General features: G+C 34.1%; 1 protein-coding gene across 2 annotated transcripts; it reads left to right on the top strand.

Annotated features, from left to right (window-relative positions):
- The first annotated feature begins 1,915 nt into the window (after positions 1 to 1,915).
- Positions 1,916 to 14,890, top strand: LOC113520203 (inositol oxygenase-like). Of its 2 annotated transcripts, none has more exons than XM_052896036.1 (8): positions 1,916 to 2,043; positions 6,454 to 6,615; positions 7,637 to 7,814; positions 9,978 to 10,186; positions 10,801 to 10,937; positions 11,521 to 11,655; positions 12,323 to 12,418; positions 13,866 to 14,890. In XM_052896036.1, the coding sequence occupies exons 2-8, from the start codon at positions 6,598 to 6,600 to the stop codon at positions 13,972 to 13,974; spliced, it is 882 nt and encodes a 293-aa protein (XP_052751996.1). In that variant the 5' UTR covers positions 1,916 to 2,043; positions 6,454 to 6,597; the 3' UTR covers positions 13,975 to 14,890. The 2 variants fall into 2 exon arrangements, with proteins under 2 accessions (XP_052751996.1, XP_052751997.1); XM_052896037.1 differs by lacking the exon at positions 1,916 to 2,043 and adding an exon at positions 2,728 to 2,850.
- The last annotated feature ends 3,095 nt before the right edge of the window (positions 14,891 to 17,985 follow it).

Raw genomic sequence — 17,985 nt, 5'->3', positions numbered from 1 at the left:
AGATTTACCCATTTACAATTTTTTTTACAACTTAGAATGGCAAATAAGCTGACGGCCCACCTGATGGAAAGTGGTAACCGTCGCCTATAGACATGAACAGTGCCATAGACAACAGAGTATCCTGTTTTACCCATGATACCTCCCATGCGTTGCCATTGCTGAGGAGTCAGGTGTTATTTCTCTTTACCCTGTAAATACACCACCATATCCCACTCTTCAAACCGAAACACAACCATCCAAACAACTGCTTCACGGTAAGAACACGAATGGTACAGAGGTATCTAAGCAAACGATTTTTGTACTAAGTCTCCCACTGGTAGAATTGTAATGGATAAACACAAAAAAAAAAAAAACTATTTTAATAATTATTTTACCAAAAGGAATCTACATTATAAGCAACTATCATGGGTTGTTTTTTATTTAAAGAAAAAACCACCAAGCAAGTCGCCAGTTTCAAATAATGGAAAATGCTCAGATCTTACAAATTGCGAGTATGTGATAAAGATAGAAAGTCCAGAAAATCCAGTGACACCCCTTGTTAATACGCACATATTTTTACTCAAAAGAATTGATTTTTTAGAGTAATTTTCTGAAACCTCCTCAATGAGGGCTTTCGAGGGATTTAATCTTAACAACAAGAGCCAGTTATTGTTAATAACATAGCCTAAATAAGCTTAAAATAGAAATCAATAGCATCGAAATACAGGGGAAAAACTGTACCAGTAAAAACAGAATATTTACAGGTAAAAATTTATAGCCTCTCATACTAACCTCATAAGCGTATATAAGGAAAGGCCAAGTTGGTCGTATTCACTCCAGAATGGGTGATAATAGGTCTAAAAATATATTTGTGCCTTTTTAAGGGATAAACCGACTTCATTTGTTACAAAGCCAGTTATTTTGATTTAAAAACTAAGCTCCTGAACCGATTTTAATAAAATGTCTATGTTACCAATCTATAAGTATATCCTTTCAGATAAAAACAAATCGGTTTATAGTTTTTTTTTTTTTTATACAACTTAGAATGGCAAAAAAGCTGACGGCCCACCTGATGGAAAGTGGTAACCGTCGCCTATAGACATGAACAGTACCATGGACATAACAGAGTATACTGTTTCGTCCATGATACGTTCCATGCGTTGCCATTCCTGAGGACTCAGATGTTATTACTCTGTACCCTGTAAATTCACGCCATATCCCACCCTTCAAATCAAAACACAGCCATGCAAACACAACTGCTTTACGGTTGAAACACGAATGGGACAGAGGTTCCCAAGCAAACGACTTTTGTACAAAGTCTACTTCTGGTGAAAGTGGACGGAGTTATAAGGTAATAAACATAAAAGAAATACAACCCAATTGAGAATCCCCTTCTTTTTGATGTCGGCTGCAAACTATGAAGTACACTAACATAGCCTCCTTCGTAGACTGTTATCACGTTTATAGTTGACGGTTACCACTCTTCATCTAGTGGACCGTCAACTTGTCTTTCTATCATCATCGTCATATCAACCTTTAACTGTCCACTGCTGGACATAAGGCTTCCCCATAAAAGGTTTACCAATAGCTGCCACACTGCAGACAGGTTGGCAACCGCAGTTCGGTTTCTAGAGATGTTTTGACAGGGACGCTGCTGCTCATCACTCTGTCATTAAGTTCCTTAAGTCGTCTCTTAAGATACCCACGAGAATGGGATGGAATGAAGAGTATTCTATGCCGGGACCACACTTGTCGTTCTATGCTGCATAAATATATTTGTTTCATCGGTTCAATGTACTACTTATTCGTCCGGAGTTATTGGTCGATATTTCTTTTATTTCGTCTTTAATTCAATCAACCAAGACAACTGGACAAATAGCTGATGACGTACATGGTGATCGCCTTGAAAGGACGATGAGGCGTGCGATTTAATTCAGTTGTTGTCCGATTCTTTAGTTGTCTGTTTATCTGTTGCAAGTGAACTGTGACACAAGAATAGATGAAATCAAATTTTGTAACTGCATAAAATATTATAATAATAAATGAGTATTCAACAAATAGAAGGTACAAATTAAAATAATTTTTATTCAAATAGACTTTATTTACAAGCACTTTTAAATCATTATTTATCAATATATTTATGTATATGTATATACCTACTTAATGTAAATATTCATTTGAGTCATTTTCATTAACTTTGCCATATCGACCCCTATGTGGTTGCTAATGAATTTGTCACGATGGGTCAACATGACTTCATTCTCATCATTCCGTCCTCTACTGCCCTATCATTATTTATTATTACAATAAGCGGGTGCACTATTTTATAATCCATAAAAAACCTTATGAGATGGGTAGAATATTTGATTCAGAGCTTCCTTTGATTTGAGGTCTTTTTTATGGGTGAAAATGGAATAGTAACCCCGCCTGCGTTAGCGGGATACGCTGTCGGAGCACCAGTGAAGGGTGATCGATGAGAATGAAAACAGGCCAGTTAGCTCATCATGATGAATTCATCAGGAATTAACCATGATAGTTTCCAGGGGGAACCGTGAGGAGGTCGACCTGGTTGGGTATATTGCTAGCAATGGGATTCCCAGTCTCCATTACTAACAACCCCTTTCTCCCTTTGATTTGAAGTCTGTACTTAGATATGAGAAAACTATCGGTGAAAATATTCGTCGAAATAGAACAAAGATGGGCAACAGCGTATTTAAGAGGGACGGAGGGGGTTAAGAAAGGGCGTAATCAACCCCAGAATTGTCCGACATGCACCACATGATGCGCGAGACGCTTCGCAAAAACATGTCTAAGAATACTATTGTGCCTTTTTTAAGAAGCCAGGCTCCCCTAGAAAATAATCCTAAATAGGTATGTATATCAATAGCAGACGGGTAACTTTCGACAAGTGTTGTTTCTATCTAATTTTGGTAAATTTTTAAGTTTTGAAGTTAAAAAACAGTTTATAAAATGATTTCTTTTATATATTGGGAACATCAGCTTTTCTAAGGACTCGGAATTTGAAAGGGTTCACCAATGTTGGATAGAAGTTGGCACCTATTGAAAATCTCACAGACTTACCAACATTTTATGCGGAGGACTGACTATCAGTAGAGGAGGCTCCATGACCTTCCCTATCATTGAGTCAGTGATCAATCTCCGAGCGTTATAATGGGCGTGAGTGTAGACGAAACTCGTGTTCCAATAATACGCTAGCACGTGTCTGGACAACATCAGGCATTTATTTAATTGAACGTGCTCAGAAGATTGATGTAGTCCTGGCGAGCTACTATAAAATGAAATTCCGAAATTTCGGACTCAATTTCGTGTTTTGTTCATACCGAGATCGGCCCATATATTTATATATATATATATATATATATATATATATATATGTATATATATATATATATATATATATATATGTATATATATATATATATAAATATATGGGTATATATATATATATATATATATATATATATATATATATATATATAATATATATATATATATATATATATATATATATATATATATATATATATATATATAAATGGGTATATATATATATATTTATATATATGTATATATATATATATATATATATATAATGATAGCATAGGCTTACCATTCCTTGCTTATCATCCATCAAAAATAAAGATTGATTGAGATGCATTACTTACAGCACACAAATTACAACATACATATACAAAAGAAAAAGCGAGATAACATAAATGATAAAAAAAAATAAACACCCACCGTTGGAGTTTCATTAACATTCAGTCATCCTGAGTTACGAACGAAGCTGGGTATTTTGTGTAATATTTATTAATACGATTGCTGTGTCCTTCCAGGGTTCATGTTCGTACCTCCAATGCTTAAAATCTTTATTGTTACAACATGAAAATGGAATAAATGATTGGAATGAATTGAATTACCTATTTTCACCAGATCACTCACACAATTATCACCAGAGGGAGACTTTGTACAAAAGTCGATTGCTTGGGTATCTCTGTCCCATTCGTGTTTCTACCGTGAAGCAGTTGTGTCTGCATGGCTGTGTTTCGGTTTGAAGGGTGGGATATGGCGTGAATTTACTGGGTACAGAGGAATAACACCTGATTCCTTAGGGATGGCAACGCATGGGGGTTATTATGGACGAAACAGTATACTCTGTTATGTCCATGGTACTGCTCATGTTTATAGGCGACGGTTACCACTTTCCATCAGGTGGGCCGTCAGGTTGTTTGTCATTCTAAGTTGTATAAAAAAAAAATTGACGTGTTATCTTGTTTTAAATAATTCCACGTTTTAACAATATCACTATCGGCTGTCTATCGAGACATTACGTACTTTAACATTAATATCAAAGTACCGGCATTATAATGTCAACAACAATATTGCGGTTGGGTTTTATTATACTTACCTTACTGCTTCCATAATCTTATCTATTTTATATATTATTTTATATAGCAAATAAGATGCTTATATCTTATTTTGATATGGTAGTTTCGTTCAACGTTTATTATTTAATAGGTAGTTTAATAATTAAACACATAACAAGGTTTTTAAATATTCTTTTGCTAATAGAGTATTCTGCAATTGGGTATGTGATAGGAATGTACATGTATATCAAATACCTATTCCTCCTTATCTAGATGAAAGAATTGTTGAAAATAGAGATGCTGGTACACATTGAAATATGCCTCGCCTATTACATTGGTTTCCATACGATCCTCGTGGAAACCATTGTGGTTAATTCTTAGTGAATTAATCAACTGACCTGGATCAGAGGGAGAGGGATTGTTAGTTTTTTTTTGATGGGTGAAAATGGAATGGTAACCCCGCCTGCGCTAACGGGATACGCTGGCGGAGCACCAGTGAAGGGTGATAGATGAGAATGAAAACAGGCCAGTTAGCCCATCATGATCAATTCATCAGGAATTAACCATGATAGTTTCCAGGGGGAACCGCGAGAAGGTCGACCTGGTTGGGTATATTGCTAGCAATGGGATTCTCAGTCTCCATTACTAACAATTCCTTTCCCCCCAGGGATTGTTAGTATTGGGGATCTAACATCCCCATTGCTAGCAATATACCGTGTCAGGTCGACCTCTACGCGTTCTCTACTTTACTTTCCCCTCTATCTCTACTTTCCCCTGGAAACTACCTTGATTAATTCTTTATGAATTCTCACATGGGCCAACTGATCTTTTCCATACTCATCTATTGTCGCTCACTGGTGTCCTGCCCGTATATACCGATAGCGCAGACAGGGTTACCATTCCATTATCACTCGTGTAAAAAAACTGACCCGGGAGTCTACCATGAAATGAAATTCCGAATTATCAGAATAATTTCGTGTTTTTGTTCATGCCAAAATTGGCTCAGTAAATGGTGCTTAACATTTTTTTTTATGATGGAAAGTGGTAACCGTCGCTTATAGACATGAGCAGAACTATAGACATAACAGAGTATACTGTTTCGCCCATAATACCCTCCATGCGTTCCAATTCCTGACGACTCAGGTGTTATTTCTCTGTACCCAGTAAATTCACGCCATATCCCACCCTTCAAACCGAAACACAGCCATGCAAACACACCTGCTTCACAGTTGAAACACGAATGGGACAGAGGTACCCAAGCAATCGACTTTTGTACAAAGTCTCCCTCTGGTGGTGTTTGCAATATTGTATTCAAATTCAGGCTTTCTTACTGTCAATCATGGTTACACATATAAAAAGTTTTTGTTTTATATACTAAATGTTTGAGTCATAGATTACTATTTATTTATTTATTTATACTTTATTGACCACATTACAAAAAAAAAATGTCTCGTACAAAAGGCGGACTTAATATTATATAGCATTCTCTCCTATTACAGTTGTTTTATTTAATTGTTTTATACATGTGTATAGTTAAATAACTTTTTTTTTGTTGGTTGTTTTGCATAATTTGTACCGGTGATGTAGTTGTGTCAATGTTATTTATAATTTAACTTAATTAATAGATATAATGGTCGGCTCCACTTCTAGGCAATATTTGCATGTTTATATACTTTCTTTCTTTATATAGCAATCTGTAGTTAACGTTGTTGGTAGTACTATTAATCACATTTAAATGTAATCTTATTATAATTATATATTGTATTACTGTTTGTTAACTTTAATAAAATAAAAAAAAATATATAATAATAATTTACGTATTTATTTATGTACGTATTTATTGTATGTATATATTTATTTATTTAATATATATGTATTGCTTTATTTGTCCTCTATTCAATAATGCATCGCCTACTTATTTCTTTACCCAATGGTTGACTGGTAGAGAACACCGTCCGGTGTTATTGTTGTAGGTATTATTGTTGGTGGTGGTATTTTTGCCAAGGAAATCTTTTATTACTAATGTATTATGTGTATTGTTATGGTTTGATGACAGTACCTACTTAAGTAGATGTTTCCATTGCAGGATTACTATTATCAATGTACGAATAAGGTGTTATCAAATGAGACAGTTCGCGAGATGCGTTGAGGTATAAAACACCTTAATTACAGTTATATAAACTATTTTTCTACTGAATGCGGTATTGAAAAGTTAAGAAGTCGATACAAGATGGCGCCTACTAAATCCGTAAGTATTTATTGATTCTTATAATTTCTGTTATCATAAGAAATGATAATACTTTGTACAAAAGTCGTTAGCTTGGGAACCTCTGTCCCATTCGTGTTTTAACCGTGAAACAGTTGTGTTTGCATGGCTGTGTTTCGGTTTGAAGGGTGGGATATGGCGTGAATTTACTGGGTACAGAGGAATAACACCCGAGTCCTCAGGAATGGCAACGCATGGGGGGTATCATGGGCGTAACAGTATACTCTGTTATTTCCATGGTACTGCTCATGTCTATAGGCGACGGTTACCACTTTCCATCAGGTGGGCCGTCAGCTTTTTTGCCATTCTAAGTTGTATAAAAAAAAATACTACTAATAAGTCTGCCTTGTTGAGTAAATCTCAATCAATCAATCATTTATTTGCATAAACATAGGTGTAGTTATAAGTTTAATGTTGTAGAAATGTACTGAACATGAACTTTCAACATCATAAGGCGTACAATTATTATTAACTATGGTACATAATTACTTAATATAACAATAATTAATGCTCCTTTCCACTCAGGGTTTGCTGGAAGAGATCTCTTACAGAGTTAAGCTCGCCTGTTGTACATCTTTATTTATATATATATATTATATGTTGTAATTTTTTGTGTACAATAAAGAATAAATAAATAAATAAATTAATAAATAAATAGATTTTTAACAACAGATCATGATCATTGTCATATCAGCTTTTAACTGTCCACTGCTGAACATAAGCCCCCCCCCCCCCCATATAGGGGGGCTTTGCCAGTAGTTATCACGTTTGGCAGGCGGATTGGCAACCGCAATTAGGCTTTTGGTGATGTTTTTAGGGAGAAGTTGCTGCTCATCCTTCATCCATTATTCCTTTAGTCGCCTCTTACGACACCCACAGGAAAGAAATAGGTGGCCTATTCTATGCCGGGCCCACACGGGAACATAAACCATCTTAAATACCAGACTGTGTAATTTGGAATTTGTTCTTGTGATTTCATATATGGTTTGTATATGACCAACAGAACAGCCCCATTTCCATGATCGATCCGTCCCAGCTCCTGCGTCCAGAGCCAGTGTTCAGCGATAAACCAATAGATGCGTTCCGTGACTACACAATCGATGATTCAGACCCGATCAAGGAGAGAGTGAGGAGGACGTATTACTTGATGCACACCAATGTCACCGTTGATTTAGTTAAACGTAAGAGTTAACCAGGATGATTAACGTAGATATAAGGTATTTTTCCCAGTAAGACAGACAAGTTATCTTGTATATAATTTTTTTGTGTCTATATACTTTATTACTGCCAAAGAGCTTTTCATTGCAGCAGTCCGCGAAATAGAAGAAATCCAAATAGGCTAATATTAAATAGCATTCCTAGGACTACGATTTGTCAAAAAAATAGTTATAATATGTGTATACGAATTTTTAATAATATACCAGAAAATATTATAGATATAAAGACACTGAGACAATTTAAGAGCACACTGTACAAATGGCTTTTGGACAAGCGTTATTACTCAATTAAGGACTTGTTGGACTAAAAAATAATTCCATTTTATAAGCACATACATAATATTTTGTCATTAGTATTTAAAAAAAAAATACCAATAATATTAAAATTTTGCATGCCATTGTTTTGGCAAAACACGCCTGTTCCTAACATATTATGACTACCATCTGTATACCGTGTAAATATGTAAAATGTTTCAGCAAATAAATTATATATTTATTATTATTATACCTAATACAAACAAGCCGACGGCCTACACGTTGGAAAGTAGTAACTGTCCCCTATAGACATCATAATCATATCAGCTTTTACCATAACTGACAACAACAACAACATGGAAATCTCTTACCCGCCAGATGATGTGTGGGCGGGCGGGGTCACTGAGTTTCTTTTAACTGTACACTGCTAAACATAAACCTACCACTAGGGGAGTTTTGCCAGTAATTGCCACGCTTGGCAGGCCGATTGGCTTTAGAATTGTTTTAAGAGGGACGTTGCTGTCCATTCCTCGTTCTCCTTAGTCGTCTCTTACGACACCCACGGGAAAGGAATGGGTGGCCTATTCTATACCGAGATCATGAAAAAATTATAAAAGTAAAAAGCATCAATATCAGGGACCAGATAAAAAAAATTGCTATTATTTAAAATATAATAGTTTTACCTAAACTATGCTATCTATAAACATTCAAATTAATATGTCTATAAATTGATACAGAACTATAAATACATATCGAATAAGTTTATTATTAATCAATCACTTCTAGTTTCATTTCTAAATTGTCATCACGTGAATACAATGACCATTTATATAAACGATACTAATAATAGCTGTTGTGTTTATTTTAGTATGATTTAGCATACACTGAATTCATTGATGGGGACCCACGGTCAAGTGCCCGGGTCACTGCGTCCCACTCAAATTAATAGCACGTGCTCTCGTATACTTGTATTTTGTCTCTATATCAAAATTACATATCTATTTTTAATTGGTTTAAAAAAGAAGATTTTTACTTAAGCATATTACGAAAACACTTAGCATATTAAGAAGAGGGAGACTTTGTACAAAAGTCGATTGCTTGGATACCTCTGTCCCATTCGTGTTTCTATCGTGAAATAGTTGTGTTTGCATGGCTGTGTTTCGGTTTGAAGAGTGGGATATGGCGTGAATTTACAGGGTACAGAGGAATAACATCTGAATCCTCAGGAATGGCAACGCATGAGGGGTATCATGGGCGCAACAGTATACTCTGTTATGTCCATGGTATTGCTCATGTCTATAGGCGACGGTTACCACATTGCATCAAGAGGGCCGTCAGCTTGTTTGCCATTTTAAGTTGTATAAAAAAAAAACATTGCTGTAAATTCCTCGTTTGTTTAGTTCTTTTAATCACCTCTTACTACACCCACGGGAAAGGATGGGGTGGCCCATTCTATGCCGGAAACCTCTGGTAGAAAATATCGCTTTCGGTTGATTATATTTATGAATTCTGTGTTCACTCCAGATAGTATGGTTACATGTCGTGCTGTTATAAAAAATACAGCGGGTCTACCATGAAATGAAATTCCGAAATTTCGGACTCAATTTCGTGTTTTTGTTTGTACCAAAATCGGGCCAATAAATGGAGTTTAACATTTCAATCGTCATACATCATATCTATCATAAAAATCCAAAGTATAAAGTAAAATATTTTAACATTTTTAATATTTCCATTATTATATAATTTTAACATCAAATTTGTGTTTCTTTTGGCTCCAAAATTTCGGAAAACATTTCTTGGTAAGCCCTCTGATTTCACAGCAGCAAAGTTCATCAGTACCTATGTATTTACAATTTCCTTAATGTTGATTAGAAAAGCGGGAAAAATGGCTCAAGTTCAACCACTTCAAATCGACAATAAAAGATGCCCTGATCAAGTTGAACGAGCTGGTGGACGAGTCAGACCCGGACACCGACCTACCGAACATTGTGCACGCCTTTCAGACAGCGGAAAGGATCAGACAAGACCATCCAGATGACGACTGGTTCCACTTAACTGGTCTCATACATGATTTGGGCAAGGTGAGCATGTGAACCTCATATATTTTAGGTTCAGACTCGCAATCGCATGCATCAGATTGAAGCAGCTTCATTATTAGCAATAATTAGTAAACCTTCTAAATAAAGCTTAATAATCAAGTGTTTTAAGATTATTTAAGTCTATATGAGTATCAGCTATATAGACTGGATGTTAAAAGACTATATCCAAATTTAGTATAATAGTCTTTTTTAAAACTTATGGTCATTTTTTATCCAATATTTTTTTATCGGAGAGAGGCAAGACGCTCTGAAGCGCCAAACGCCCCTGAAGAAGACTTCCGGATGAAGTCGAAATAATTGTAGGAAACGACAAAAACTCAGTGAGTTTATTAATTTTCCATTACATACGTATGTAGATATTGGATATATTCTGTTAAATCGACCTCCAGTTTGTCAGTTTTTGGAGAATCTCTGGAGTTTCTTATTTGTGTCTGTCTTTTACTCTTTCTTTTATACCGAACCTTAAGAAAATTTTTGATGTTATCTGACTTTTTATTGTTTACCTCTTTTACGTTTAGTTCTATAATGAAAATTCCATTCGGATACAGTTTTGGCTTAGTCTTAGATTATATAATGGGATTATTAATCTTTGACAGGTGATGGCATTCTATGGCGAGCCCCAATGGTGTGTGGTAGGTGACACCTTCCCCGTGGGTTGCCAGTGGGCGGACTCCATCGTGTATGGACCCGAGAGTTTCAAAGACAACCCTGATACTTATAATCCTAAGTACAAGTAAGTATTAGAAGGAGACATTGTACAAAAATCGTCTGCAACAGCAGTGTTGCTTTGCTATGTTTAAATTTGAAGAGTGGGATATGGCAGTAAAAATACAGGGTTAACGCGTAATAGTCCTTAGGAATGGCAATGAATGAGGGGTACCATGGTCATCACCACGTATTCCGTGATGCCCACGGTGCTGTTTATATCTATGTGTAACGATTACCACTTTTAGAAAGAAAGTAAGCGGATAGCTAATAAGCTTGTTTGCAATTTAATTTTTTTAGTGGGTGAAAATGGAATGGTAACCCCGCCCGCGCTATCGGTATACACTAACGGGGCACCAGTGAAAGATAACAGGTGAGAATGAATGCAGGTCAGTTGGTCCACCATGTTAAATTCGACATGGATTAACCATGATGGTCTCCAAGGGCTATTAGAGCTCATTACTAACAACCCCTTCCCCTCGCTTGTTTGTAATTGTTAAAAAAATGTAAGAATGATTTAAAGCACGTTAAACTTCAGAATTAGGATTTGCATGTTGGAATCCTATTGAATTTAGTCTTGACGAATTAAATGTAAAATATATTTCCTTCAGCACGAAATATGGTATATACCAGCCGCACTGCGGTCTTGATAAGCTGCTGATGTCGTGGAGCCACGATGAATACCTGTACCAGTTTCTGCTTCACAACAAATCTAAAATACCAGAAAGTGGACGTTACATGATCAGGTAAAATTATAACCGTTTACTTGGAATATCTATGTCTTCAAGATTAAACAATAATGTTACTGTCTTCTTCTGGAAGTAGCTTTTTAATACTACTTAATATAATACTAATAATATTAATTAATATATAATAATACTTAAAATGCATTGTAGTGAGTCAGTGGATGTAGGTGGCTCAGGACCGTCCTTTATGACAGACTAAGGGGGAGGCTTATGTCGAAATTATGGACGAATAATGACTGAAATGAATGAATGAATAAATATTTAATACAATATAGGAATTTAATCTAGACGTAATATCCACGATGCTGTTCATGTCTATAGGTGGCGGTTACTGCTTTTCATCATGTGGGCCGTCAGTGATATTCATTTTTAGTATTATAAAAAAAAAATCTCAACGATACCATGTACAGACAGAATTTTCTTTACACTTTTTTGTATACGTGATTGTCTATTTTATAATTTTTTATTTGTAAGTTCTTAATGTTGGTTGTATAATGTATCATATAATACATTGTACAACCAACATTAATCATGTAATAAATTTTTATAAATATTTAAGTATTCCTAGATATTATTCAATAGTGTTTACACAGACGAATTATATAAATTCTAGCGTCAACTAAATGACATTTTGTTTTGTTACTAACTATAATATTTGTGGTGGCAGGTACCATTCTTTCTACCCGTGGCATTCAGGCGGAGACTACCGCCACCTCACCAATGATAAAGATGAGGAAATTCTCAAACTAGTGTTAGAGTTTAAGTGAGTATTAAATGCGATGATAACATTTTTATTTTTTTCCTAAATAAGAAAAAGAACAGATTTGCTTATTGTGGCGATCATTAGAGATGCTTATCCATTCTTTATGCCAGGTTGTCTGTAAGAGATTGCTTTTAGCGATAAGGCCGCCTTTTGTATATGCACATTCTGTATAAATACTCCTTGTGTACATCTCTACTGTGCGCAATAAAGAGTTTATTATTATTATATTAAACATTTTATTTTTTTCCTAAATGAGAAAAAGAACAGATTTGCTTATTGTGGCGATCATTAGAGATACTATAATTTTTAATTTATATTGGTGATTTAAATAAATATCGCCAACACTACGTATTCTGTGTGACAGCATCTATAACCCATATTGAAAAAATCGTATCTTTTATTAAAATTATTGTATGAACAATTACAATTTTAACCGACTGCAAAAAAAGAGGTTCTCAATTCTATTGTATACCTATTTTATGTCTGTAAACTTATAACTCTGTCAGTTATAACTGTTTATAAACCAATTTGATTTTTTTTTATTAGATCAGGTTAATCCTACGGAAATTTTATTAAAATCAATTCAATAGTTTAGTCTTGTAATCAAAATAACCGATTTTGCCACAAAGTTAGTTTTTTTATAAAACACAATCTTAAATTAAATATTAATTTAAATTTATAGAACATAAATTTAAAAAATGTAGTCACGGCTTTTTCCCCGTCCTCAAAATACTAGGCATCATGCTTAATTAGCTGTAGATTTAAAGAAACTCTGTGAAGTTGTTGCGACTTCTTTAATTAAATTAACGCTCATAATAAAACACTGGAATAGAGAAATTCTTTTTTATGAAAAATAATTTTTAAGGTATGAAAATAAAAATCTAATATATAAAATTCTCGTGTCGCGGTGTTTGTTACCAAACTCCTCCGAAACGGTTTCACCGATTTTTATAAAGTTTTATATGCATACCGAGTAGGTCTGAGAATCGGCCAACATCTATTTTTCGTACACCTCAATGATAAGGGTGATCCACTCCTAAATATTTGATTTAATTTTTTGACAAATGTTTTATATTTTTATTTTATTATGATTTAGCGTTGATAAATACATACAACTTGAAGTTTTCGCCCTTTTATGATCAACCCCTGTTTTTAATAGCGATTTTTATATTCCGCAATAGGGTTGCAATATGGCAATCGAATAATTGTAGTACGATAAATTTTCATGTATAATTCTCGAAATAATGTATATGGTAAAACAACATTTGCCGAGTCAGCTAGTAATATATAATGGGGTCAATGGGTTCTGAGAGGCCACTTTTCTAAACCTAGCTTTATTCGTCCCTTATGGGTTAGGCTACGTTCAGTAGTGAACGAAGCCATACTTGCATGGCTCGGATATGTCAGTTTTTTAATAATTTCTTTTACAATTTATTTTTACTTTCAGCAAATATGATCTTTACACAAAATGTGAAAACGTACCTGACATCGAAGCGCTCTGGCCTTATTATGAAGGTCTGATTGAAAAATACATCCCAGGAGTTTGTGAGTGGTGAAAATGCGAATTAAAATACTCTTAGACTTAAAATACCACATTCTTTCTCGTACATATTTTTTTTATATGAATAAAACAGAATGATAATTTTGCCCGAGTTTATTAATATTCACTAGTGGGACATCAATGAGGGATGAAAGATAAGGTTGAAGTCAGTGATTAATACACCCAGAATTCATTACAATGGTATTCAAGTATATAGTATTTCTCTTCTTCATGATTTATATATTTATTATAATGCATTCATGTACATAAATATAGAGTATTTATCCTTGTTACATATTTAGTATTTACCCTTGGTTACTTAGGTATTTACTAAAATTATAGCATTTTTTATTTTACCCAATGGGCTATTCCGACAAACAAAAATTTTCTTCAAAAATAGGTATTAATTGATATTAAAATTATTGGGTATTAATAACGCTTCAAAAATTTATAGAATATTACAGGTATGGCTGTGTTATCTGTAAACTTTAATCTATGGTGATGATCACGCTATAGGCGACGTTTACCACTTCCCATCATAAAAGTTTTACTGCGTCTTGTAACGATTTAGTATTAAAAATTATTTACAGTATGTAAACTTATTGTTTTTAAAGTCATGCATATTGTACTTAATATATGTAAAATAAATGCTATTAATTTAGTATTTAATTGTTTAGATTTTATTGTATAATATTTATAGATAACTCATAAACGGCACTTTAGAAATATTTACACAGAGTAAATATTGTATAAATATAGTTAAGTACCTTATTGTATTTTTTTGTGATAGAAAAACACTATAGAAGATAAGTATTTTGTAATTATTCCAAACAAAAAGAGATATATTGTAATTAAGTACTTATTATAAAAACTATAATGTATTGTAGTACAAAAAATTGTATAAAAACAGAATAAACGTTTAAAATATTGAATGCACTTATTTTTTTTAACAAATTGATGTAATGAAGTTTTTTATTTACCTACGAAAATTATCATTATTATGTTTGCAGTTTTGTCAAATATTTAAACGCTTGGCGTTAAAGTTAAATAAGTAACAACAGATAAAATGTAGGTATTTTGGGTAGTAAAACGAATTGATTGTTTACAGAAAGCATTCCTGTATCCGGCTCAAAGGACCACTTTATGCATTATATCTTAATGAATTTTTAAATTAAAGTTAAAATTTAAAAATTTAAACATGTTTCCAGTTCTATTATTGACACAATGTGCAAAGTCTTTATCGAAGATAATAAAAGTAAACAAAATATACCATAACAGTAAGAAAAAGGTTGTAGTACTAAGTACTATACATATAGATAATCTTTATTCGAATGTACTTGTTTACAAGCTCTTTTAAATCGTCATTTACATGATTTTACTGTCGGGTTCGCTATGTTGTTATCTGTTGAGAAGAACCCGCAAAAATCTTAACAGTTACTCTATTCAATTTACCACGTGAACAGTAACAGTCAGTTATTAATCTATGTTACTCACAGCTGGGCAAAGTTTTATGCATCTTAGAATGGCAAACAAGCTGACGGCCCATCTGATGGAAAGTGGTAACCGTCGCCTATAGACATCAGCAGTACCTGGACATAACAGAGTATACTGTTTCGCCCATGATACCCCCCATGCGTTGCCATTCCTTAGGACTCAGGTGTTATGCCTCTTTACCCTGTAAATTCACTGCCACATCCGAACCTTCAAATCGAAACACAGCCATGCAGACACAACTGCTTCACGGTAGAAACACGAAATGGACAGAGTTGCCCAAGCAAACGACTTTTGTACAAAGTCTCCCTCTGGTGAAAAGGTTTTCTTCTCGCTAAGTCCCTATAAGAGATAATTTCCTATAATTTTAATAAATCTTTCACGCAGATCATGCATGTGGTACAACAACATATTACAAACAAAACTTTTAACAATAGAATACAACAATAGCATTATAAGTTTGCTATCCAATTATAGTTGTACTCAACATTCACAGAGGTGAAAAAGAATAGGTTGATTTTTAATACAAAAAAGAATTAATGATAAAAACTACATACAAAACAAGAATCAAAAACAAAACCACCAAACTATGCTTATAAACTATTAGGTTATCAATGTATGTAAAGTGCTTCGATACAATGAAAATTGTTCAAAAATCGATTAGTCATAATTACTTACATAAGTAATTGCTTTTGTTTTTACTATATTATACCTAAAATCTTTCCAGTTAAAATACAATAACATCTCTGTATGTAAATAATTAATGTAGGTAGTTTACACTATGTAACTACCTAATCTTTCAATACTGAATGCGTCTATTGAAATTTCTTTGTGGTTTCATAAAAACTGTTGATATTACGAACAATTTATTTATAACTAGTTTTTGCCCGCGAAATGGAACGTGTGAATTTGAATGAGAAAGGAATTTTGAAAATTCTAAACTAAATCATCATCATCATCATATCAGCCTTTAACTGTCCACTGCTGAACGTAAGCCTCCCCCTTGGGGGTCTTGCCAGTAGTTGACACTCTTGGCAGGTGGGTTGGCAACCACAGTTAGGCTTTGGTGATGTTTTAAGAGGGACGCTGCTGCCCATCCTTAGTCCTCCATTAGTCATCTCTTACGACGCCTAAGGGAAAGGAAAGGGTTGTTCGTTCTATGCCGGGACAATGCGGCAGAATTTTTTAAAAATATATAATATTGGTTTATACGCACAATGGCCCAAGTGAGAGGCTAAGCGCGGAAAATGGAGTCTTTTTCACAATATTGTTTTAAAAGTACCAACTTATTTAATTAATGATTATTACAACAGGTACAAATTAGTTTGTTCTCTTGTTAATAGTCTCTAGGAATCAATAACATTTGACGATAATTAAATATCCATAAATTACGACAAAATAATAATGTTATACATACTAGTTTCTACCGGCGATTTTGGCCGCCTGAACGGATAATGTTGATAAGCGTGATAAAACATAGTCTATGTCCTTCTCCAACCCAAATAGTGTAGAGACGCAAGGAGATAATAAACAAAGGCAATAAATTTCCAGGGTACGGAATTACGAAGGTAAAACACCATAGTCTGGAGGGAAGGTATTGTTTGTAATGGGGTCTACCATTTCCAATGCTAGCAATATGCTCTGTCAGGTCGTCTGCTGAATTCCAGGTGTATTCATCACAATGGGCTAACTGACCTGCTCTCTTTTCATTCTTACTTATCATCCCTTACTGGTGCCTCTACAGCGTCTACCGTTAGCGAAGGTGAGATTACCATTCCATTATCTTTCATTAAAAAATCACCTGTTTCAGGAATGGTAATGCAGACATTTTTGATCTGTTCTTTTCTCTTCTGCTATGAAGCAACTGTCCTTGCATGTAGGGCCGCATTTAAGTATAGGTTACATGGGCGCTGCTATCATAAAGGAATGGCAACGCATGGGGGGGGGGGTATCATGGGCGAAACAGTATACTCTGTTATATCCATGGTACTGCTCATGTCTATAGGCGACGGTTACCGGCCCACCTGATGGAAAGTGGTAACCGTTGCCTATAGACATAAGCAGTACTATGCTTGCGGCAGCAGCAGCTTGCTTACAATAATCATGATACAAAACAATTGAGAAAGTAAACTACACAATGTTATAGGTATTTGTAACATAAAGACGACTTCATTCAGTTTAAAAACTCCTTTACATCTATATTTAATACAGATTATAAACAGGAAATGCTTGATTGTTTGCTTGTAATGTATAATATATAGCGACCCATTAATCAAAAAATATTTAACCGATTTTAAAAATTCTTTTACCTATAGAGAGCTACATTAATCAGCCAGTAACATGTGCTATATTTAAATTAAAAAAAAAAAAAACATTTTAGCTGTAACGGTGACTAGTCACTAGTGACTAATAAAAAAATCTTTATTAATATTATAAATGTGAAAATGAATTTGTTTGTTTGTGCCCTTATAGCACCTAAATAGTTTAACTAGTCCATATGAAATTTGATATACACATATATATCTATATAGAATGG

This window comes from Galleria mellonella, unplaced genomic scaffold, assembly GCF_026898425.1.
Source record: "Galleria mellonella isolate WM207_F2 unplaced genomic scaffold, CSIRO_AGI_GalMel_v1 utg312, whole genome shotgun sequence".
NCBI lineage: Eukaryota > Metazoa > Arthropoda > Insecta > Lepidoptera > Pyralidae > Galleria > Galleria mellonella.
Note: the sequence above shows the minus strand (reverse complement) of the source record. Positions and strands in the feature narration are given on the sequence as shown.